Source organism: Carassius gibelio, chromosome A5, assembly GCF_023724105.1.
Source record: "Carassius gibelio isolate Cgi1373 ecotype wild population from Czech Republic chromosome A5, carGib1.2-hapl.c, whole genome shotgun sequence".
NCBI lineage: Eukaryota > Metazoa > Chordata > Actinopteri > Cypriniformes > Cyprinidae > Carassius > Carassius gibelio.
The window spans coordinates 31585564-31611664 of NC_068375.1; the positions used below are offsets into that span (position 1 = coordinate 31585564).

At 36.7% G+C, this 26101-nt stretch overlaps 1 protein-coding gene across 4 annotated transcripts in view; it reads left to right on the top strand.

The window, feature by feature from the left end:
• The first annotated feature begins 1597 nt into the window (after positions 1 to 1597).
• Positions 1598 to 26101, top strand: part of wscd2 (WSC domain containing 2) — a 39248-nt gene continuing 14744 nt past the window's right edge. The window contains exons 1-3 of one of the 4 annotated variants that reach the window (XM_052595358.1): positions 1598 to 2178; positions 19831 to 19945; positions 22175 to 23047. In XM_052595358.1, the coding sequence (XP_052451318.1) occupies positions 22621 to 23047 (427 nt within the window). In that variant the 5' untranslated portion in view covers positions 1598 to 2178; positions 19831 to 19945; positions 22175 to 22620. Of the gene's footprint in view, positions 2179 to 8860; positions 9046 to 19830; positions 19946 to 22174; positions 23048 to 25687; positions 25708 to 26101 lie in introns of those variants that run through there. The other 3 variants (XM_052595353.1, XM_052595363.1, XM_052595370.1) reach the window with 3 other exon arrangements.

The following is a 26101-nucleotide window of genomic DNA, read 5'->3' on the forward strand; positions in this document are numbered from 1 at the left end:
AGGCTGCGGCAAAGGCACATTGTGCAGAGGACTCATCTGTTTCCTGTGGTCTTGTCCCGGTGGCTGTGTAGGAGACAAGGTCTTCACTGGGGAGCCGTCTCTGGGGCTCATCTAGTTTTCCTGGTCTCCGCTGACATTCAGGACTGTCTAGATCATATCTAGGTGCTGATTCACCATCTGGGCTGGATATGTATTGGATCCCAGTGACTGTAGTGACCCCTGAGACTGGATCTGCTGGATGACCTCGGAATAAGAAAGAAACTAATATTAGTGTATATGCTAATATTAAAGAGTTCAAAGAAAATTAGCACATAAATTACTCACCCTCAATGTATCTATATGACTTTCTTCTTTCAGACGAATCCAGTCTGAGTTATATTTAAAATTGTCTTTGATATTTCAAGCTGTTAATGGCACTCAGTGTTGCAGTGCATCAGCCCAAAAGAAGTTAAATAAAAAGCACCTATCTATAAAAAAAAAGTGTCTCACACGACTCCAGATGGTGAACAAAGGCCTTCTGTAGCAAATCAAAGTGTTTTGGTAAGAAAAATATCCATATCAAAACTTAATAATCACTTTAAAGAGCCAGTAAGATGAAAATTCTAAGCTTCCTATCACTGTTTATAAGTCCTGTACATTAGGTTTAAATCCATCCAAGGTTAAAAAACATTGTCATTTTGTCAAAATATCATTTTAAAATTACCTCAATTCTCAGAGATCCCCAAAGGGTTCACGCGGAGCTGTTCAAAAGATTCAGTTTCCTTAAACCCCACCTTTCGGTAGCATACTGTGTTCTGATTGGTCAACTGACATAGTTTTGATTGGTTGTTCGGCACACACCTCCACGGTAAACTATGAGTTAGCATCTGTTTTGGGGTGATGAATTATGTCTTATTCCTCTCATCGCGAAGCAAACAGTAAAATAAAAAACTTGAACAGTCTCGTTGCTTTTTCTTCTGTGTGGGTGTATTCAAGCCGCGCGCTTCTTTTATGGCCAAATGAACCCTCTTTTATGGCCAAACGCTTTGAAAATCCAGCCTTGTACTCACCGAGATTAGAAAAGCAGTCTTCAGTGAAATGTTGTGAACACAACAAAAAGGATTTGTTGTACTGCTCTGGTATTGTGGTAAAAATGAATTTTAGCCATTGGTTCTTCTGATCTTCATTCTTTGGCAGTGAAAACAAAACAAACTTGCCTTTACAATTAAAAACACACTGTCTCCTCGACATGCTCTCACACCAACCAGAGCGTCTGTGTGTGTGTCGGGGGGGGTACAATGTCTTTAAATACTTTTAGCAAAGTTGCGAATAAATGAAGTTTGGCAAGCTCTTAAAAAACACACACATAATCAAAGCACACTAAAATTCAGCACTGCTTCTTATCTTTGTCCATTCAATTAATCAAATTAGTTAATGTACTTTATTTTTGTATCAAACCAAAAAAAGATTGCCTTTCTGACTCCTAATGCTGGGCTACTGCCATGTGACAGAAGTGTTTTTGATTTCTTGCAACAGTGTTCTATAAAAGAGAGTGTACTGTTCGAGCAGTCGTGTTTATTCATATCATTTCTGTGAGTGTATTTAATAATATGTGTCGTGCTGTGTCTGTGTGTGAACTGTAGGCAGTGCTGTCGGGCTCTGCGGAGCGCGAGCTGACTCGCGGCTGATGCTGCTGTTGCTGTGAAGCGCAGGGATGCGAGGCACGCGCCGTGTACGCAAAGAGAGAAGAGACAGACAGGTCTCCTGACAACGTTAAAAAAAAACAGGACACCTCCTCTCTGACCTGATTCACCGCCTGTTTAGAAGAGGAGGCGAGTAGCTGGTACTATGTGGCCGCGTTGTGGGTGCGCGCTTGCGGCTCTGAGCGCGCGACGATGTAAAGAGGCAGCGCGCGGGGATTCTGCGGCAACTGTGATATGGAATAACTGGGACTGTGAAACTAAGCGGGGCATGAAAGACCACACTGACCACTGATCAAATAATCAACCAGAAAATCATTTGAAGACGTAGGCTATTCAATGTGTGCGTCTCCAGACGTTCCGTTCTTCGATCGATTTCCACAGTGGAAGAGACAGAGCATTTGAATGCGAATTCACACTCAAGGGGTGCTCACGGTGCAAGTGATTTCGTACTTTCTGCACTGCTCAGTTCAAGCTTCTAGAAAGCCCTTACAGTCAGGTAAGCCGTCAATATGTAAGTTTATCATGCCGTCAGACATTTTAGGGCCAAAGTGAATTGGAGCCACCCCCTGCAGAATTCATGTGTCAGCTATGTTGCCCCGTTAACTTATACTTCGGGGTTTTTAATAAATAAATAAAAATCGCAGTTCAATATAAACTCAAAAACTAGGCTACATATTTTAGGTGCAGTAAATGTCACAAGTTATTCGTTTTTAACCAGCTTTTGCTTCACTGGAGGTATTAAAACTATGCAAAATAATTATATACAAGAACTCAATATATATATATATATATATATATATATATATATATATATATATATATATATATATATATATATATATATATATATATATATATATATATAAATGTAAGATTATGTAAGAGCATCATGGTGTCACATCAACTCTGCACCAACTTGGTATATCAACTGTTGAGGAGTTTTTGATTATGTACAAATGTTCCAAACAGGGTCCAAATTTAGATCTAGCATATTAGATTATTTAATTTTAATAACTTATATATGGCATAAGCTGGCTTAATTATGACCACATTCACACGCTATAAGCATATTCCTGAGCTTAAAGATATTTCACATTTGTTTGTATGTAAACTTAAGTTTCAAAACAAAACTAAACGTCCCTTGTTATTTGTCCTTAGAACTATCTCACAGTCTACCCATAAATCAAATGCACTATTCTGATTATTTAAATGCATTTATTCAAAAGATGTAAGTCTTTGTTTCTGTAACAGTATCACTTTTGACAGCAGTTCTGTTTTGCATGATCTCCGGTGCACATGTTGAAGAAATTCCTTCATCCTCAGGGACTCTAAAGCTGTTGAATGTTCAGAAGAAGGAGTTGGACTCTTTGTGTCTCCTGACTGACTCTAATATTGGCTCTTGATATTCTCAAGAACCAGTTTTGCACATCAAACAGAACTTCCAAACTGAGAGAGTTCTCCACTACAAAAGCAAGTGGATCCTTGCAAATTTTACAAGCATCTATCGAATTTGATCTTTAAATACCACCGTCTTAATACATTAAGCCAAATTAACTTTTTATGGTTTTATATGGGAGGAAAACTCTAAACAAGAGACTTTGTGCATTATTTTCATATTCTGCTGTTCTGTGGCCACAGATTTGCAGGTCTTGCCTTTTCTCCTACAGGTGACTTGTAGGATCTTGTACGTTATGGTAATAAATTTGTTTTACTCGTTTAACCACCATAGTGTCTCATCTCCATTGGCAACATGCACGATTTGTGGCAATTGCAAGTGACGTGTCGCTGGTAGTGGAGAATGCAAGTGACATTCTAATTTAATTTATTTTTTCTTGTCTACTTCTGTAAAATGTTGAGAGATTCAATAATAAAAATTAAAAAAAAGATTGCAAATGACGTCACTGAGAGTGGAAGTGCATGGCTGCAGCCAGACCCTTCTCAGTTTTGTAGAGCTTGTCTTGTAACAAGGTTTAATAACTTGCTACTGTCTCTGAAGCTTCTCAGCAAATGAGCAGCACAGTGTGTGTTTTCTGATTCTCTTCATTCTTTCGCTGGGTTGTATTTGCTATAGTGAGTGGTCCTCTTCATAGCCTCCATCCACATATCACCAGATTCTGCGAGAACATTGATTTATCTTTACATTTTTCTGAAATGTTAGATGGTTCTCTCGTTTATCCTTTCTGGCTACCCTCAACTTCATCCTAGTGCCCTACAAATTCTAAAACACATCTGTAATTTAACTCCTTCCGTTAATGCATCATTTCTGTTTCCATTTAGACAATTTTTTTAAAGAGAACATTTTCATGCTCTAAACAAGGGGCAGAGAAGTAATGAAGCTGACATGAACCTTCAAACAGCTGGGGGCGATTTTTGTTTGCATAAGAGGACAAACACGTCAGTGCCTTACATGAGCTTGTTCACTAGGCATTTCAATACTAATGCTGTTCTGGAATATTAGAATTTCCATAATGGATTAGTGGGTTTTTTTGTGTGTGTTTGTCATAGAGACAGTGCTGTGGGCTGTTATATTTTATTTGATCAATGGGGTATGAGATTAAAAATTAGGCTGTGTTCTGGGAGGTATGAAACTCCTCTGATCGAAGGCTGTGTTTCATGTGGCTTGTTATTGGACACAAAGTGCCAGATTTACAGATTCTTTAGGTTGTGTTTGATGTTTGCACATGTCATTTCAGTGACTAGAGCAGTGATGTACTTTAAGTCCTTCTGTCGTAAACTGGGTGCTCTATTTTCAAACATATTTATCAAAGAACCTGCACATTTTACAAGATTGTAAAACAATCAAAAATGATCACTATTTCTTTAAAATATTTCCGTATTTAATATTTAAATTGATCTTAAGAAGATTTGTCTATTATCTGCATTTCGTATTTTACCGTTTAGTTTGTACCATGGCAGATATTTTTCAGCTTAGTTGAGCCTCAGGTACACTCAATTAATCAAGGCCACTTAATTAATTTAAAGCAGTCAATTAAAATCTAATATGTATTTATAATTCAGACTTTGATCACTAGTTAGTATGTTAAATATGACACTGCAACGTTTTACTTTACATTGTGATCAGCTGCTATTGCTCTTAATGCAGATCTTTGCCTATATAGCACTGTTCAGAAGATTAATTATTCAGTTCCACTTTGATAAATCTGGCCTGAAAGTGTCAAATTTCTGCTGTTGCACAGTTAGGGAAGGAACTAAACTAGAGTTCAACAATCAATCTACTTTTTCCTGGGGGTTATAATTGCTGAGTGCACATTGGATGTCACATTGACGTTTATCCATGTGTCTGCAGACAAATGTGGAACAGACGGGGCTAGATCATCATAATGTGATCTGGGACAAACAAGGATTCAAGGCCTATTTTTTATATTTTATTGTTTTTAAATGGGATTATTATTTACCATAATTTCATACTGTTGGACAGATTATAAATAATGGTATTTTATGTGAATGGTGTTTTACATGTCACATCTGAGTGTTCAATATGTTTTGTCTAAAACAATGATTGTAATCATCAGAAATAAATCTACAGGAATGACTAAGAGTTTTGGAGGCTGTTTACACCTGTATTTAGTTCTGGCCAATTGTAATTTTGTCGTCTGAGACTGATATTAATAGTAGGTAGTATAAATAAGACTACACGCCCATTTAGTTCCTAACAGAGTTTTCCTTCCAAAAGCAAATCTCTGGACAAAATTTGATCGATAATAAAAGCGAATATACAGTATATTGTTTTTTTTACATTTTGTCCCCTGAGCTCTGTGATACTTCAAATGGTTCACATTGATTTATCCCTTATCCTTTTATTTCACTGTATTCATCGATCTACTCTTAATTTCTTGTTATCAAGAGTCCTGAATGTACTTTATGAGTTGAAGACTTAATGTCTGTTGCCAGCGTACAAATGTGCATGTCCTAAAGACGTTGCATTGTAAGATTTTCTTGCTTGCAATACAGTCTATTCCAAAACTTATCAACTGTTTAATTGACATTTCACTACTCTTGTTAAGATGCATTTTAGAATTGTTTTTATCCATGAAAGATATTGCCTTGGGATTTAGGTATCTTAGCCATCATAAATCAGTTGTCTACCCTTAGAAAAGGATTGTGCTCAGTATATGATGTTTTTGGAACAGAGCTTGAATTGTTGGCTGCATGTTTTACTACATAGATATTAACTTCAAATATTGTATTTCATGTATCTTCAAAGATTAAGGGAAGGGCAGTGCCATTTGTTAATCTTTTTTTATTATTATTTTTTTATCGGTCGTATGAAAGCTTCGTGCATAATATGTTTCTTTGATCATCCCTGTCCTCTGCTTGACCAATCGCTGACTCTCTGCATCAGTGCGAGATGAAATCATTCTGAACAAGATCAGACTAAGCTCTTTGTGTTGAACTTTCAGAGTTGCATTAAGAAATGTTTGCATTCAAGATGTCTGGGCTGTCGGAGGATGTGCAGTCATGCCAGCATAAGCATAAATCTGTTGTTAATGCTTGGCTCAGAAAATGGGTGTTAAGAAAATGGGTGTTAAGAAAATGGGTGTTGAGTTTGCTTGGTGTTTAGAAACTCCAGAAAGTGTTATTTTTCCAATGTAAAATACTTCTTCCTACTCCAGCTTAATATGCAGAGACAATAAGCAAGCCATTTGTAGACTGAATGCCTCAAGAAGTGTAAACACTGTGGCACTATCAAAACATTACTTGTTTTGCATGTTCAAGAATCCCGACTAGCCCAGCATAGTAATCGGCTTAACCAATGGTTGGGCTGTTGATTAGCCTGACCAATGTTAGGACAGAAGGAGTTTTTGAGAAACCTGTTTGAAAACAATCACTTTTTTGCAACAGATGCTAGTGATGTAAAATCACATTTTTCACCATAAACTATAGATTATATATCACCAAACATAAGACTTTTATGATAAAATTTCCTCTGTATCTCTCTTCTTCCATGGAGAAAGGATAATATATCGGTTACAAGGAAAGCCTGAACAATGGGGTTGACTGCAGAGCAGCCGTATACATCTCAGCTAGATTTTCAGATTAGTACCGGATTATCAGTAACACTGGGCTTTTTCAGTAAATAATACTCAAGTAATTGCTGTTTGGACAGGTGGTGGGATATGAGAGAACAGAGCAATAGTTCTTTGATTTTTTTTGTTGGCATCCTAAAAAATGTGTATGTTGGTTTCCTAAATGAAAGCAGATTTGTAAAATTATAAAACTTCTTTAAAAATTATTGTATAATCGACAGTTGTCCTTTCCAACTAATTTCATACATACAGTAGATGTGCTTGTGTCATATATATCTCATTGCACACATTGGTCTCTACTCTCTAGCCACATATTAGCATAATTTCAGTTTAAATGAATATTTCTTTGGGAAGTGCATTGGGTCTTGATCACAAAAGTTGATTATTGAGGTATATTTTTTTGCAGTAATGATGGGCTGACTGTATGTTACAGCTCACATACAGTAATTTACATTTGCGTAATGCATAACTGTATAAACGAATCAATCGCTTGGCAATCTGGCCAGTTATTCTAAGGATTTGCATCTTAATTAGATTCTGTTTTAAAACACACAATTTCAAAGGTCTAGCCAGATGTTTCAAATCCCCAGTGGCTGGTAAATTAGAATTTCTATGTGCCCGTTGGAATTAACTACAGGGTGAAGTTTGGAGAGGTTTGTGTGTGTGTGTGTGTTCTTGTGAAGGTGTGAACAGGGAGTGTTTGAAAGCTGGCCTCCAGATGCTTTTGAGTCTTGTCAACCTTTCACAGTTCTAAGCAATGACTTTTTTTTATTGCATGTGTAATGAACCATAGGTTAGTTGATTAATGACCATGTTAAAGCACTCTGTGGGGGACTGAAAATCTGTCCTTTTAAGGTTATAATGAAGGATGTATTTTCAAAGTGGTAGTGTAACCCATGTAACCAATACATATCTAGGGGTGGCCAGTATAACCAAAATATTGTTTTTAGTCCTTTTGTTTGAAACTAATGGTTTCACATCACAATAGTTATTAAAGGGACTTGCACAAGACAAAATAAGGTAAGTATATTGGTTCATAAAGTCCATAATATAATTAATAGGACCCTGTAAAGGGGTGGGCAGTGTGATCAAAACATTATTTTCAGGCATTTTATTTGAACGCAGTGGTATATATCACTATATAGTTAATACAGGGAATTATGAAAGACAAAACAAGCCAGTGTTGTGGTACATGAAGTTCAAAGTGGAATTAATGGGACCTTGGCCAGACTAATTATAGGCTTTTTGACTTTATCACATATAACCAAGATAAAGAGGCTGGCTGCTGACAGCAGCAGATTTGTAATGGTGCACTAATGGTGTCATGGCCATTATTCAAGGTCAATTTTATGGTCTGCTCTTCATGATGGAGACCTGACTAATGCAGACAGCTTCAACAGTCTTCTTTTGTCTAAAGGGGCCTTGAACACTTGGTAATGATCTGCAGTGGTCCATGTGGTTTAGCAAATGGATGAGAAAGTGTCATTTTTCCAGCAAAGAGTTTCAAGGACTAGAGGAAGGCAGTAGAGTACTTGTCTAAAAAGACAGCTATGGAGTAGCTTGCATGAAGCAACAACAACGAAAAAACTGTAGAAATTGTGTTTTGTGTGAGGAACTAGTAATTTATGTATTTTTTATTTCAATTATTTTCACTAGATTATTGCACGACTCTAGAGTCTGTCCTTATCCACCATGAGGGAATCATGAATCATTGTGAATATATGCCATCTCACCCTCTTTTTCCAGTCTGTTTATTGAAGGGTAGACCAGTTACCCTGGACCAATGTGACCTTTGATAATGAAGAACTGATTGTGTGCAAAAAACAGGACCATGAGTAAGATGGCCCCTAAAAGGGAGAGAGAAAGCGAATAATAGGGACTTAAAGGTGATCTTGAGCTAACATTCAGCATGTCAGTAGACTTGCAGAAAACACTAGTTACCCACTGGGAATGGTAGACCTGCGCTTGCTCGACGGTGAACTCTTTCGTTGGCTCAAAAGAGGGCTTTTGTAGGTATGTGTGAACCTGAGAGGGTGGCCATACTCAAGGCCACCAGACTTTGGGGTCCTGCCAGTGTTCACTCCCACTTTCAATCCAATCAGGATGTTGGATGCAGTTACCAGCCACAGTGAAGGCAATGTGATATCAGCTTGCACCGATGGAATGGAATAGAACAGAATGAAAATGAATGGACTTAAGTGGCTAGGAATGGCACTCTGTATAATGGAATGAAATAGAATAGTGTGGAACATATTACATGTAACAATAGAATGCTATGGAGGGAATAAAAGGAAATAAATGAGACCGGAAGGATGGTAAGATCCGCTTGCAATATAATGCGCTTAGCTCTCCCAATCCATGGAATTTAGCCGTATTGTGCTTAATTCCTAAAAAATCATTATTTTTCTGATCAGTGGGACTGAGTGGGAAAGATAAACAGACTGCTGCTGTCTTTTTTTCCATATGCTGTGTCTCTTTTATTAATGCGCTCATTATACAGCCTGTAATCATCTGCTAATGGAGCAGGATCAAATCCAAAACCATAACAACCAGGAACACTGAAAATAATCAACCATGTTAATGTTATTTAGACTGAGAGAAAGCATTATTGGGGGGTCGCTCTAAATGTGGACACTGGACAGCACAAAACACTTTATGAGCGAGCTGTAAAACGTGAACCGTTCATTGCATTTTTGGTTTATAAATGTTACAGTAATTTGCATACATAAGTAAGAATGCTTTGGCTTGTTTGCTGACCAAACATGAATTCTGCTTATGTGCACTATAGATTCACTCTTGTTATGAAATACTGTAAACAAGAGGTTGTAACTAAGGCCCTGTTTAGAGGACTTGTCTTATATCTCAGCCTCTCTAAAGATCTGTGATTTGTGTCATCTCACTCTTCAGGTTTGCTGAAACTAGGGCCCCGTCCATCGATTCATGCACATAGTTTAAAGGTTTGAATGCTTGCTTGACAAAGTCTGGTTTGAAATTATGAAAAAGTTTCAAAATCCTTGAAGTGTGAATGATTGTGGATAGAATATACATTTCATCATTTATTTAACTTTTGTGAACCAAGGTGGAAGAACGCTTAAATTCCTAGACCTAGAATGCATCAACTGTGTTAAATCTCTTTGACTTTGATTTCTCTACAATCTACTGAATTTCTGCTTCCTGTGGAGTGTGGCCAATTCAATTCAAGATAATCTTATGAATTGAAAGGAAACTTATTCTTCAGTTCTGAATTTGGTTCAACCCTGACAACCCCACACTACTATTAACATTCTCTGACATCTGTCATTTTAATTGGTTTATTTTAAAAAGTCACGCAAACTCTCACACCAAAGTCAGGATATACCATTCAAATGTTTGGGGTCAAATATATTTTTTAAATGTTTTTAAAAGTCTCTTATGTTCACCAAGGATGGATTCATTTGGCCAAAATACACTGCAAAATGTAATATTGTAATATATCATTACAATATAATTTATATATATATTTTTCTATTTAAATATATTTTAAAATGTTATTTATTTCTGTCATGGCAAAGCTGAATTTTCAGCTGCCATTACCCCAGTCTTCAGTGCCACATGATCTTTCAGAAATGTTGATTTGGTGTACAAGAATTATTTCTTACTATCAATGTTGAAAACAGATGCACTGCTTCATATTTTGTGGAAATGACCATTCCTTAAAAAGTTCAAACTAAAGTTCAAAAGAACAGCATTTATTTTAAATCACTAAAAAACGTTTGTAACATTATAAATGCCACTATTACTTTTGATCAATTTAATGCATCCTTGCTGAATGGAAGTACTAATCTTACTGACCCCAAATATTTAAACAGCATATGTTCACGTAGGTGGGCTTAGCCCCCAAAATCTTGGGCTTGCCATCATTCGTAAATATAAGCTACATTAAGATAGAAAATAAATACTAAACTGCACAGCTCATCCTGCAGTCGGGATTCGTTTCATCCTAAGTCACCATATACAAATAACAGTCAGTAGCACTCTGTTTAACAGCATTAACACAGTGTTGTATAAACAGGATTTTAGATTTACTCTATTGAGACTACAAAAAATGTAAACCTCTTTGGTGGCAGGGTGTCTTTGGTCTAATAAGTCATTCTCAGCTTATACTTGTGTGAGGTATTTCTCATATCGCTGAAGAATGCATTTAAGTTGGACAAATCATCAAGCACTTTGCTCTTGCCAAAGAGAAGAGCTTAAACAATGCTGCCAGGCACATTAGGAATGTCAACAGCTATTCCTGCATGTCAGGAGGTCTGGCTTTTAGTGACGTAATGGGTACAAACCATTGTGATGTGCAATTATTCTCTCAACAAAGGATATGAATCTTACCATTTCACCACGTTTGAATAAACCTACTGAATAAACACAACTCAGGATAGAGAGAGACCACTTAAACAGTCAAAGTGACATCCTTCTGTGTCATGGAGCTCTGATCTGAGAACTTGAATTCACAGTGATGGTCAAGCTATTATTTATAATCAATAAAAAAAATCATTGTATTTTGCTCTAGCTTTGTATTATTTAATCTAAAAGTCACCTAAATTACCTGCTGAAGGATTCAAGTGGGAATATGTTCTAATCTTCTAAAAAAGACTCATATCCCAGTGAACATCTAGAGCTGTAGTGCATGTCATGGAGAAGCCTGTTAATAGTGTTGAAGGAGGGGATGTGTGAACTTCATTAGCCATGTGAGGTTTGCCTCTCCCATGGCTAATGTATTAATACATTTCCACAGCAGTATTTATTTATTTATTTTTCTATATGGCATTTTAGCAACAACAAGCCTTCTGCCACATCTCTCATAGGAACCCAGTCATTTCTTTCTCATGCATGCAGCTCTCTCCTTGTTCACCCCTCCCACGTGTTCTTCCGTTCTTCTCATAGTTCACCCTACATCTCCAATTTATCTTCCGCCCACTCTCTCACTCACTCACCACCAGCTCTGTCTTGTTCTCACCCTCCTTTGCGGTCTCTCTTTCTCCTGCACTCTCAGCTCATTTTTTATTCATATTCAGAATGGTTTCTGAAAAGAAGAATGGAAACTTCAGTGCTGCATGCAGCAAGGACATTTACACCGCATTCCTCACTGACGCTGACAGATGGATTTTTCTGTGCGTGTAAAGTCACATGTAGCCTCCCAGCACTGGTTGTTGTGGTTTTTCCCCTTTGCCTCTTCTTCAGTTGCATTAATGAGATATTTCTTAGAAATCTTAGCAAAGAAATGTATATCATCATTTACTTTCCTCTTTGCAACACAACAAAGTAGTTCATACCACTTGTGCGCTGTATTCAAATACTCCTATTATAAACTAGCTTTTTATTTAATCAGTCAAATGGTTTGCAAAAAGATGTGTTTGTTTGCCATTTCATTTGATTCATTCAAACAGTTCACTCATTCACTGAATCTCTGGTAGCTGTTTCTCACACCATAATAATAAAAGGATATTTTATAAGATGGAAAACAAAAAGAGCACTGGGGGTGAATATGTACCTAGTGTACAAAAGAAACAGAACTTGCAAAGATTTCTTTGTGTCCTTTGACAGCTTTAGTTTCTGTTAATTGTAGCTGCATTCATTACGAATTGTAGCTGCATTTATTATTCAATGAAAGAAAAAGTCATACAGGTTTGGAACATGAAAATGAGTGAATGATGACATGTGAACTATATTTTTAATGTTGAAAGACTCCGTGATAAAAACATTCATTTGTTTCTTGGTTTTCTCTCTCTCTCTGTAAGTCTCTCAGCTCTAGAAGGATTTGAGAGACACAGTGCTCTCCTGACACACATCAAGAGCCAAATTGTGTTTTTCCTGCTGTCTCACTGCCCTAATGAGACTAACCCAGTTCTAACTATAGAGCTTTAGCTGAAATAAAGCGTATTACACTTAAATGCTCACTCAGCAAGCAAGAACAAGGCACAGCTCACACTCTTCTCTTCTTCTCTTCTCTTCTCTTCTCTTCTCTTCTCTTCTCTTCTCTTCTCTTCTCTTCTCTTCTCTTCTCTTCTCTTCTCTTCTCTTCTCTTCTCTTCTCTTCTCTTGTCTTCATTATGAAATATATTATTTAATATAACAACCAATAGAAATTTTAAGATTTAGTATGAAACATGTAGTTGCATACTTAAAATAACCACTTCAGCAAATGGTATACAATTTCACTGTTTTGTAGAATTTGATGATGTATAGAAGAAAGAGCATATTATATGAGAAAATTCTCAGCTATCTTCATAATTTGCTGTTTATCAGGGTGGAGTCTGGTTTTCTCTCAACCTGTTAAGAGGAGTCAGTCTAGACTAAGAGGCTTTAGAAACAAAAGACAGACAGGATTATAGTGTCTCGCAGTCAGTTTACACTAGAGTTTAGATGTCATTTTCGACTTGTTTAGGATACAATACTGTTAAGAGTGAAACCAAAAGGAGTTTCCTAATAAACATGACCAAACAATCAGTGGACTGGTATGGAATGATTTAGGGCTTAGAACTGAAATGAATTTAACTTGATGGTTGTTCAATGAATTGTATTTGTTAAGCAGAAGACAAGCAAGATTACACTGGCAATATGCTGTGGGTTGATATGTTTCAAGACAGAAGGCTCTCGGCCGTCTTGGAGCCTGTGCAGGGTGGGTGTTTGACTAATGTTAGTCAGATAACAAAATCCTTCCTCTGGCCAGGCTTAAAAATAAAAATGATCACTGGCCTGTTGCCCCCCTCCCTCTCTGACTCAGATATGCAGAGGTCAGCGTGTGGCAGATTGAAGTAGATGGGCATGCTCGTGTGTTGTCCTTTGATTTTGGAATACTGCTTTGTCCCAAGGGTTTCAGATTTTAATATTCTTAGAATATGCGCTTTTAACCATGACAGAAATGAATACTTTAATTTATGTGAGTTATAAAGAAAGGGAAAACACCAGGGTCTGGAAACAACATCCAGGAAGCCACACTCCTCTCAGGAAGGATAAGTGAAGTGTTTTTCCGGCTTGGCGTTAGTGTGGAAAAACTGACTGTTCCTCTAAGTTAATTAATGACACTGTTGACCGAAGGTGACACAGGAAACACTGCCATAGTGAACTCTACTGTGAGTGTGTGCACAACTGTAACTGCTTAAATGGACTTATGTCTTATGTCTTGATATACATATTCAGTACATTGTTTTAGCTTGCATCAATCTCTGTCATAAAAACAATGTTTGTTCAAGAAGCTAAATGTGTTCTATGACTGATATGAATAGTAGTGATAAGTCTGATAAATAATAATAATAATAAAAAAACAGGCCTCAGGGCAGTTGTTATAAAATCTTTAAGGCCAACCCATACTTATGGGAGGCTTCATTGGATACAGTGAGTGTGGTTTAATGAGAACAACAGCAAAACATCCAATCAGTTCAATGGTCCAAACCACTGTGCTGCTCATTATCCTGATTGAAATAGCACAAGAGAGTTTCAGGTCAGTTATTTTTAAGATCCATCTAATGTTTGAGTGTGTAGCAATCATGCTATGGGTCAGATATTTCTAGATTTATTCACTAACTTTCATATCTGCAGTGATCCAAGATGATACCTATGAGATATTTATTCTATCAGATATAGTTTGCTAGGCTTTTTTATGCTATTTAAATTCATGATAGATTGACAAAGTTCACATTGCGTGACACATACATTATCACATTCTGTAAATAAACTATACCATTTTTGGGGGGTCAGTAAGATAAAAGAAAAAAAAACGTTTTTGAAAGACCCACCAAGACTTATCTGATCAATAATTCAACAGAAACAGAGGTTTTGTAATGTATTAATGATTATAACTGTTCTACTGTAGTATTTTTTCAAATGTAAGCTGACTCTTCAAGCAGCCATTTTTTTCTCAGTTTAAAAAAAAATCAGTGGGTCAGTTTTCTCCTGTTTGTAGACATTGCAAAACTATTTTGGTTAATCTGGTGTTCAAGCCCTAAATAGCTATTTGAATTCAAGAGAAAAGCCCAAATAAATAAATAATAAATAAATGATCTCTGTATCCTCTGAACAGTTCGATGTAGTTTACACACATTTGAATGGAAGATGCAGGACTTCACCATTGAGAGCTGGTGAGGAGAACTGAGGACTAACAAGCAAATGCACAGTTACTGCATAAATATAGAATATCATGGACGGACCAAATCAGGGCTATTGTACAGCATGTGAAGGGATTACTGTATTTTAAATCTTTTTTTTAACTCCCCCTCTCTCTGTCCCTACGTCCTCCTGTTTCCCCAGATGAATAAAAACATGAGGATTAGGGGTAATGGACTATGTAATATTATAAAGATTACAATAAGGCACTACTCTCCAATCCCTCGGTTTTAGCTTCACTATTAAACCCAATGCTCTTATTGTGCTAGCCATAGAATCAGTGCAATCACTATTAGTTGATTTTAGACATTGATTGATGGAAATAGTTGCTCATTGTCAGCAAATGGAGAAAAAGTAACAATTAAACAAACAGTACAGAAGATCTTCTCTTGCCTTTGTGGTCTAATGCATTTTTAATATGTTTCACCTTATTTGTTTCAGTCGGTTTGTCTCATTACCTTCTAGATGGCTATTTTTGTGATATAGTGAGCTATAACAGATTTCCTGCCATGAATTTTTAATTGCCATGTTCATGATGTATTTTAATGTTACCTTTTTTTGTGTTTTGAGCTTTACAATTTAACAATTTTATCTGGAACAGATACTTTTTCACTAGTTTTGCACTAAATGACTTCTGAACTGTACTGGTGCACAGCATCAGTCTGTATACTGTATTGGGGAAAAATGTAATGTTTATCTAGTTATTTGTAGTCAGACATTGGTAAGTGCTCTGCTACCCCAGTTCTCCTCTCACCTGCTACACCCAGGAAAATGGCCTTAAGTGGCGTGTAAACCCTAGTAGCAGAATCAAATGGGGGAGAGGAAATCCCTGCAGATTCTCACTGAGAAATTGTTATCTGGCTGCCAGATCATTTGAGCAGGCACACACGTAATTAATTGCAGTTGGGCAAAGAGCCAGTAACTGGCACATGCTAAGAGATCAGACAGCCCTCTAATTAAAATGGCTGGCATGAAAAAGACAGGGTGAGGCTGGCTTTTTGTGCCTAAAATGGGCAATAGCCACAGAGAAGACATCCCGTCAAAAGATATGGGTGTACAGTAAATTGGGATATGAGGGGACAGATATTTTCCTAAAAGACTAGTTAATGATCCTTTCCAGTACCTTTCTGTGACATATTTTGCAGATGCTGCTTGCACCAAGAGATGCTGGAAAATGTTACTGGGTTGTGTTAAAGTGCCCCAATTATGGCATTTTTATGGTTCCTAATATTTTTTGGAGGGAGTCTCCTACAATAGGATTACATGCATGCAGGGTCAAAAAACTAAGGCTCCCCCGGACTACAGATTTTTCTGGTCAATTAGTAGTCGTTTGTTTCAAGCATTAGTCATCTAATCGCACGTTTATTAATAAAACATTTAAATCAATTTAAAAAACCTTTAATTGCCTTCATAGCCTAAGCACTCAAGCACATGCATAAAGCTTGCCACATCACACCGGCAACGATTATGAAAATGTCAGGGAAAAACAGCAAGGAGACTGCATTAACATTTAAATAATACATTGATAAACTTACCATTTGAATTGGTTAATTTGAAAGTAGACATTTCACTCTCCATAGATATGTTTCTGTAGGGCAAATATACACAATTTTGCGCTCAATGTCACATTCTTGTGATCGGCAACAGGTGTGTCACTCTGCCAACTCTGAGTGGCAAATGTAAGTGATAGTCAGAGTTTGACACATGCTGGTACTGTATATGACAGGATGTAGATTCTAATGTGAACATTATAACGGTGTTTGTGGAATTCAACCTTTAATCCTGAAGTCAAAGCCATAACTGCTAACAGAGTGCAGAAACAAAGAAAACATAAGAAGGCAGAGTGAGAGCAAGGCCGAGAGAAAGCCCCCTGTGGTTCTGGGGTCATGGCACTTTAATAGGGAAATGCTGATGCTGTCATTTTTAACACACTACATGAGGTCCCTTCTGAACTGTTGGCAGGAATTGGGGAATGTCTGTTTTTTTCTCAGCTAAAGTCAGTTTCATCTGCTGTGAATAATTTTAACCTCTACTACAACAAAAACCTAAAAGCTAGGTTCTGTTAGGCAGACAAAATAGCTTCTGTAGTCTGTTATGATGATTAGTTGATTATTTTATGACTTTTAGTTGTTTATTTTCACTGCAATTTCCTATTGTCATATGAAGGTTTGTTGGAGAAAAAAAAATAAATGAGATTATATTTCGTGATCATTTCTAGATTTTCTAGTGAATCCCTCAGTCAATCTAGAAAGATAAAGGTGGTAGTTAGAACATTGATAAGACCTTTTTTGATTGTGAACTTATTGGTCCAAGTCAACGAAGCTCAACAATAAGACTTTTTTTCACCTGTTTTATCATTCACAGGTGAAAACTGTAACCAGGCTCAATGCAAAATATTTTTGGTCAGGCCAGGCTGGGCCAGTGGTTAAATTTTTGCCCTTTTACTTTGCTTTATTTGCCGACATTTTCATTGACCCTACCACAAATGTATATTTTTTAGTTTTCAGTTACATGCATGGATCCAATATAATAATACACATCCGATTTCTTGCTCAACTCTTTGTGTTCTTTTAAGACATAACCTATTTTCGAGGATACTCATCAAGAGTGGCATTTTATCTTAATTTTTGTATGTATTTGTTCATTCAATCAAAAGATGATACGAAAGAGAATTCCATTTGTGGCTTGCACACTGTCTGAGTCACACTCTGTACTGAATTGTACAGATTTTTATTACTTAGTTGAGTTCTCTCATGTCTTCATGCCCTTAAATGGTTTAAAATTGCTTGAATGTTGAATGTTTTAATTGGCAAGGCTTAAAACACATGCAAATGCTAAACTCGTAAAAACGCAGCAGTGTCTTGATCGGGCCAGTGACAAATTCGTCAACTGTCCCAAGCTTCTTTCATTCTGGCCCCGGGCCACCGGGCAGTTCTTACTGTATGTTGAGTCCTGCTGTAAGGCTGGTCTGAGTGGTGATCAGCACATGTGTCCATTCAAGCCAATGTAAGCCTGATAAACTTCAATTTAAAATAGCCAATTAAAGGAAGATAGCATTGCAAACCAAAATAAGGGTCCATTTATTACCTCCGCCCACTTGTAACAACAAAAAATCAAATCTCTTGGGAACTTTTTTGTTCTGAATGCTTTACAGAATCATAATTGTGGCCAAACCAAAGTCACATGTGGAGAAAATTACTTACATCATTTATGATGGGAAACATTTGCTGAAACTGTCACATTGTTGTTGCTTTATTATCAAAATTTTGTTTCACTCAAGAAAGTGTTTTTTTGTTTACTGTGAATGTTTGTCTTTGTGATTTGGAAGTGGATTTACTTTTACACAAAATGGGCTATGGTTTATTTGTTTCTGATACTGAATATTTTGACAATTCAGCATGTGAAAACAATCCTAAAAATGCAAGTCCTCATCGTGTGAACCAATTGGATGGAGAGTGTGAAAAGACGTCCATGGACTTTCCCCACCTGACCTCATAGCCTGTAACTTCAATTACTCAATCAGATGAGGAAACAAGGCAGTTCTGAGGTTACACTGCAATATAGCCAGTGCTTGAATCCAGAAAGTAAAGGAATTTAAACAACACACTGGTCTGAAATGTTTCCTTTGTTTAAAATCAGTGTTTTATCAGAGTAACTACAGATAATGATTGACCTGTGTCAGTACTGTAGTTCAACAGTAGTTCAAACCATAGTTGTTTTTTTTTGTTTTTGTTTTTTGCAGCAGCAGACTACTAGATTTGTCATTGCTCTCTTACATCACATTGTTTGCAAATTCCAGGCAGACAGATTTGCGTCTGTAGTCTTTTATGATTTTTTTTTAATGACTTTATTTTTGTTGTTTATTTCCACTGCAATTTCAATATATTTAGAAAGTTCAGCATTTGAAAACAAACCTTAAATTACGAGTTCTCAACTTGTGCACCGCTTGGGTGGAAAGTGTAAAAAGATGTCCATGGAATTTCCCCACACCTGACCTCAGAGCCAACGGTTTGTGACAGTGTGGGTGGTCCCATAGGAGCGGTGGTATTTTTTATTTACAACGCAGGAATGGTCTGTAATGGCACTGTAGTTCTCTGTATGCTGATGCTCGGTGGCTTGGTTAGCAGTAAGTCAGGGTGTATTTAAGGGTGTCCTTTCCCTTAACTCAAAGAAATCAAGATTAATTCTGACATGGTTTGCCCAAGATTCTCCCTTAAGTGAACATTGCCAGTCATATTTGGTGTCAATGTGGAAAAAATATCCATCAGACCTGTCTAATTATAGTACAGGTCAAACCACTTTTTTCCATTTCAGTATCCTGCTTCACTGAGAATGTCCTTTAAATTATTAAAGAAGTGTGCAGACAGAGTTCTGTAATATAAATTATTAAATATGAACATGTTCCATTAATGTCTGACAGTTATACAATTAACTATTTTTACAGTATATTTTTTAATTATAATTTACAGTAAACCCTATCTTTTTGTGAAGTATAAAGGTGTGCTTGACAATTTTTAAAAATAAAATAAATGTAACTTCAATTTCATTCATATATTTTTTATTGTGACATATTGCAGCCATTGTACTTTATATCATGAATCTTGATGCTTTCAGTTTGTTGATCTAGTTTTTGTAGATCTATTATTTTTATTATTATTATTATTATTATTATTATTATTATTATTATTATTATTTGTGTCTATTTAAAATGATCTTTCACACCATATGTGTCCAAGCAGTCTATGAGTTTTATCACAGAGAACACATTTGCACATACAAACACATTCACAAGCCCTTTGACAGGCCTGGGTCTACAGCGTTAAAAACATGTGCCTAAAGCAAATAATAATAAAAAATAGTATAAAGTGACTACACTAAGTGAAATCCTTGACACCCTGGTGTGCAACATGAATTTAAATAAGTTTTCCCTCTCTCCTCCTCCACTTCTTCCCTCTCTGTAGGAACTGAGCTATATCTGCTCTGAATGAAGTCTGTGTGCTGCTGGTTTACAATGTTGTCACGATAACATCAGCCTGACTCCGCTCTGACTGCAGCAGGTGGGAGCCCAGGGGTCAGGTAATGGTGACATTGGGTCATTGTATACCCAAATACACGCACACACACGCACACACACACACACACACTCACATGTACGCTCACATTAAGTCTATAGTAAGATGTTAGCTATGGAAAATTCCGTTACCCTCTGAAGGAGGCTGATTATGACTCCTTGTTTAAACACTCTGCCTGAATGTTTTTGCCCACTGTGGACACTGGGGTCTTTGAGAGAACAGGAGTGGACTACTTCCATCATGTCTAGCTTTACAGAAAAATCTGTTTTAATTATCATTTTGTTGAGTGTAAATACCTAAACATCCCTAAACCTAACTTTACTCAAAGCAAAATTTTGTGAGATTATAAAACTTTAAAAATATGTTGTTTGCTGACAACATGTTTTAAATTAAATTTAATATTGTTATTTATATTTTTAAACACAAACCTTACTTTTTTTAATTAACATTTAATTTATGCTCCAATTGACCGTTCGCAGGGGTTTGATTGACAGGTGATCTGACCAATCGTAATGCCAACAAACAAATCAGACTAATAGAGTTGAACTTGTCCTCTTTGCTCCATGATGTATTTTTCACTGTGTGATGATATATGGCTTGTTGTACATAGCAAAAGTAAATATCGGTTGTAGGTCTTTGTGAAGGGTCAACTGGATTTGAAAAATAAACTTGTATTCAAGATCTGTTCTCTAACGCAGAATATATATATCTAATGCAGTTTTGTTTCTAAAGTACATTCTTTTTGCTCAAAAATAGATCTTTTACAAAATTCACAAATGTACACATTAAATGCTGTGTGTTTTGTATGATATGTTTACGAATTTTATGTTGCACTAATAATCACAATTTGGGCTTATAATAAACTTTGAACCTTAATCCCCATTTTCCACAAGTTGGTAGGACCCTTTAGGGTCTTCATGAACGGTCTGCAACATACTTTGGTTAAAATTCCTTAGTGGTCGAGTAAAACAACACCCTTTTTATCTTGTCAAAACAGCTCTGCACACAGCAACTCATTTTGGTGCATGTCTCTTTAAATGCTAATGAGCTCTACTCACCCCTGCCCCTCTCTTCCATGGAAGAGGAAAAGCGATTTGCAAATAATGATATAAAATATAAAGTTTAAGACTTACATCTGGAGGTGCAGCTGGATCACGAACGAAGCAAAACTTGCCTTGAATCATCTCTCAGAAAGCAGTCAGGAGTGAAATGATTTGTGCAGACATAAATGCATTCCCTTAAAAAGTACACTGTGTCTTCAGTGGTTCAGATGTTAGGAGTAAATGAGGACTGCTATATACATTACATCCAACAACAAAACACCTCAATCACTTAGGGAGACGTTCATGTCTACATCTTCTGCTGCGTCGAAACAATGTGTCTATCAACAGCCGCGGGGGGGCCTGTGACTATTTCCCCCATCTCATATAAATTGTTATTTTTAATAATGTTTAGATGTTTAAAAGGTTTTAACTGGGTGTGAAAAAGACTTCAAGGTATATTCTCTGAATATGAGTCTAAACATGCAGTTTTTTTTCCTAAAGTTAATGATTCTTGTTTTAAAAATGTTTAGATATTTTTACTGGAAAATGAGACAAAAGTACTAATTTAGAAAATAATTTTTGCTGTGGTTATAAAATCGTTTCATTTTTGCTATGCTAAGAATTAATATTGTGACAATATCATTATGACAGATTTATTTCAATTTCCTCTGCCGCGAAACACTGGTCGTTTCAATCTTTGAATCAAATTAATGAGATTTTGGCACTGTGTATCTCTGAGTGATGTAATGTTGAAGTAATGATTGTTGTGAGAAAATCAAAAGAAAAACAAATCCATTTGAAATGAACTGAAAATAACTATGTTAATGTCCTAAAGATGTTCAGTGAATCACAAGATGGGTTTTTTAATTATAAATAGGAGTCTTGTCTTTTGGAGATATCTGTGAAAAGACAAAAGTCCTCAAGCTGAACAACATTTGGACTGAAAATGTGATCATGCTCTTTATCTTTTAGTGTAGCTGTTGCATAAATTGGTACAGTCTCTTTTCGGAAAATTCCTACAAGGCCAATTCTGTGTTTGATGGTTTAGATGCTCATTAATCATGCTTTTGCAGCTTGTTATTGAATGTGAACCCTCTATCCTTACTCACTTTCAAATGAAGTATTCTTTTGCACAGAGACCTCATCGGTATTTACTCCTCGTTCAGTATCTGTCATTTTGTGTTTTTCAGTCTGTGAGTGAGGCCTGAGTCAGGAGTGAATCAGCACTGCTTTTGATTGACGGACAGCTTGGTGGGAAACAAGGCCTCAGGAGAGCGAGAGTCAGATAACAGTAGTGAAAGCATCGCCACGGCAATATCATCTTTCAGTCTTCACTCGTCTTTCACAACATGGCCTCTGCAGTAGCACCGTTCTCCTCTGTCGCTATCTCTTTGGGGATGTAGAAAGACACAGGATACACAGACACATTCCTGCATGCTGCTACAGAGGAAAGCTTGGGAAGTGTCTTCAGACTTTAAGGTCCCTAACAGATGGACAAACTGTACTGTCATCATTACAACTACTGTTACCTGGTATGGGAATCGTTTTAATGTTTCAAAGGGACTCGTAGGACAATAGAAGTTATAGGAAGGTGCTGTCTCTGATTTTATATGTTCCTGTGTAACATCGAAGGCCAATGCGTGTGGCTCGAGAGCCCATCATGGCCAGACCGCTGCTGAAGATCCACCGCTATTTCCGGCGTAAACCGGTACGCTTTTTCTCTTTTATCCTCCTCTACCTCACTGCTGGCAGTCTTGTTTTCCTCCACTCCGGCTTCTCCAGCAACACTTCCACCACTGGAGCTTCTGGAAGCGGCCGTGACCCACTTATATCTGAAGGTGGGGCCAGCACAGGTGGTGGGAGCTCTACCGCTGAGGGTCTCGGGCTCCTAAGAAGGGTATTTAAGGAGACACGGAGAGCTCCCCGGAGATTTAGACCCCCGTGGAGGAAGGAAAATGGGGCACAGCATGTACCGGAGTGGGCCGGAAGAGGAGTCGAACATACTAGCAGCTGGAGCCATGGAGCCAAAGGAAAAACCACAAAGGAGATGGATAACGGGAGAGGTAGGAACAGTTCCATTACCATTTCACCAGGATTTAACATCCGACAATCTTGACCAGTTATATTCATATAGAAAAGGCTCTTATATTAACCAAAATCTAAAGGATATATAGCAAGACTATTGGCCAAACCAGTAGCATTGAATAAATTTCCATTCTGGTCCAATCTGATTAACACTGAAAAATAATAAAAAAACATTAAAACAAGATACATTCATTTGAGAAGGAAAATTAAATTTCAGTATTTGTTTTAGAGAAATCTATTAAATGTATTAAGGTTTATGCTAAAGTCAGTAAGAGAAATTTACATTTTATTGTTTAAACATTCACCTCAAAAATTCACTCAGCCATTTTGCTGGTGAAGCTGACAACAAAAGTAATGACCAAGCTGGTTGAAGGTGGTCTGTGCAGTTAAGTGTTTAAAACAGTGTTTGTTTTAGCAACTTTTAGCAAATACTCAGTATAGTTTACAGGGAAAACTGGTTATCCTGGAGAGGTTCCATATATGCTATATATGTTTAATATGAAGGGCACTGCGAGCAGCATGAGGAATAAGTGCACACAGTATACATCGATAGATCACTTCACAGGAAGTGGAAGGTTAAATTTACCTGATAGTCACTGCATATATAAAACATGGATTTATAACATCCTAATTGGTATATATAGGTATATATATGGTATATAATTGGTATCATCATCATAATAAAACATAATCTGTGCTGCAGGGTTTAAGAATGAGCTCTTTTTTACCAGATGAAGTGCACAGGGTGTTGTGAGGATACAGTAAACACTGTGTGTCCTGTGAAGCACAATGAACAATTGTTTAGAATGAGCTGATTGAGCCTTTGAGATCAGAAGAGAATGATTCAGCATGTCAGTGGTCAGTTGTCGCAGACAGTCATCATGGTATTAAGGCCGTAGTTGAAGCTCAGTGGAGTATAGCAAAGCACCTGTGTCTTTAAAGCTTTAAGCTGGAGGAATGAAGTGCCCTTTTGGTGACTGTTTAAGTAAATAATGAATGTGTGTGTGTTTTTTTCTTCTTCTAATGATTGTAGAGTAGCACATTTGAGAGCTGTTGTTAGTTCATAGCCTTAAGTTGATGTTTCATAGCTCCTAAATATCTTGTTGATGAGCAGTAGTCACAAAAATAGTCTTAAAATAAAGAAATGTACAATATAACATTTTTGTTTAATTAACAAAATAATCAGTATAGAAACAAATAACCTAGATGCTTTTAATAAAACCTCATTTGAATGATCAAAGTGATTGAATGTATGGGTTAGTTATGGGTAAGTCTTTTGGAGCTGGAAAAATATGACTTTCTCAAATTTCTCAGAATGTTCCTGTACATAAACATAAAGTCAGTTCATTAATATTTGAAATAAAAGCTTCTGCTATGAGGTAATCCAATTAAATATGCATGATGTGACCTGTACCATATTTGGTCCTCTATAAAAGCATGTTTGAGGGTGGTTGGTGAAGGTCTTGGATGTACAAAGCAGAAATGACATTTTTTTCATGTGCAGTTATTTTTTTAGGTGCAAGTTACAAAGTGAACTTTGAGGGGCCCTGCAAAATTAAATCATTTTTCTCTGTGAAAGATGGACTGAATCTACAAGTCTAATAGTGCTAACCCACTATTGTTCACACAGAGACCCACAAAAAGGCAAAAGAAAGCCAATTAGTGGATTTCCTAAGTCTCAGGTCATTGCCTTTATCCATAGTGAAGTTTAAGAGGCTTGAACAGATGGTTCTCAAGTGTAACCCTCTGGGCCTCTAATAAAAACTGCACCCTTCACTTTCAACAGTCAGATGTGGTTTGACTTTAGCAATCTAATTCTGATAAAGAGGAAGCCACTTTGTAATAATTGTGAAGATTGTATATTCAAGGAAGTCAAGGACAGGAACAAGATCTCAGATACCCAACATCCTTGTCTGTTCTCTACAATATCTACAATATCAATAGCAGCAGACAGCCTGACAGTACAGAGGTGGAAATGCATGAAAGTTGCTCTCTAATTATGTTGTGAGTTTACTGAGTACAAGTGGTGCATGTGTAAGTACAATTCTATTTGATTTCGAAATCTGATGTATTTTGGGATGAAACAGGATATTGAATGAGGAGAAATAAAGTGGAAATGATTTAGCAGAAGAAATCATATAATAATTGCAGAGAAAGTTTAATATGTGTAATATTTCTATAATAGATTAAAATATAATTATAATATTTATATTTTCAAAATAAATTTTGAGGCATGTTGACAGACAATCTTACTTTGTTCTCTTCCGTGTGCTGTTCCTGTCTCCACACTGCCTCCCTCAGGACACTTTTAGAACCTTTCAATGTTCATATCTGTCATAGTAGTAATAATAGATTAATGTTATTATTATACATTATATAATAGACAAATATCAGACACACAAAAGCAAAGAAAAATACTTTTTTATTATTAAATAGGATGTTGGTCTATTACATTTTAAATATATATTTACAAAGTTTTAGCATTCTGATTAAAAAAATAAAATGGAGAATTTAATGTAATTTTATGATATTGAGATTTATTTAAATGTTATGTGAAACTATTGTAATTCATCCCTGCTCCCCTCTTCATTATATTTCATATGTCCAGAGCAAACGGTTCATGCAGAGACCTCATCATGTGAGTACAGCGGAGCATCATTATCTCTGTAGTCATGCTGCTAGTGAGAGTTTCATCCCTGCACTTAGCCGCTTCACAGAACGGCAGTCCAGTGATGAGTGAATAGAGCTTGACTTGTAGATAAAGCAGATTACTGAGCTTGCCCTCTGTGCCTGGAATACGATTAACTCACGGCTCAAGAAAAAAAAAAAGTACTGCTTTTTAGACAATTGCAATTACTGTAATGTTGTACTGGTTAGTGTGTATGTGACAGAACTAGCCTATCTCAGCTATTAGAAAATACATTAAAACCTAATGGGGACTGGAGAGATTACAGAGGAAGAATGGATGTCATGCAACAGGGCATTTTGGGTCATTTTTGTGCATTTGCGTGTCACAAATGATGAGATTGATG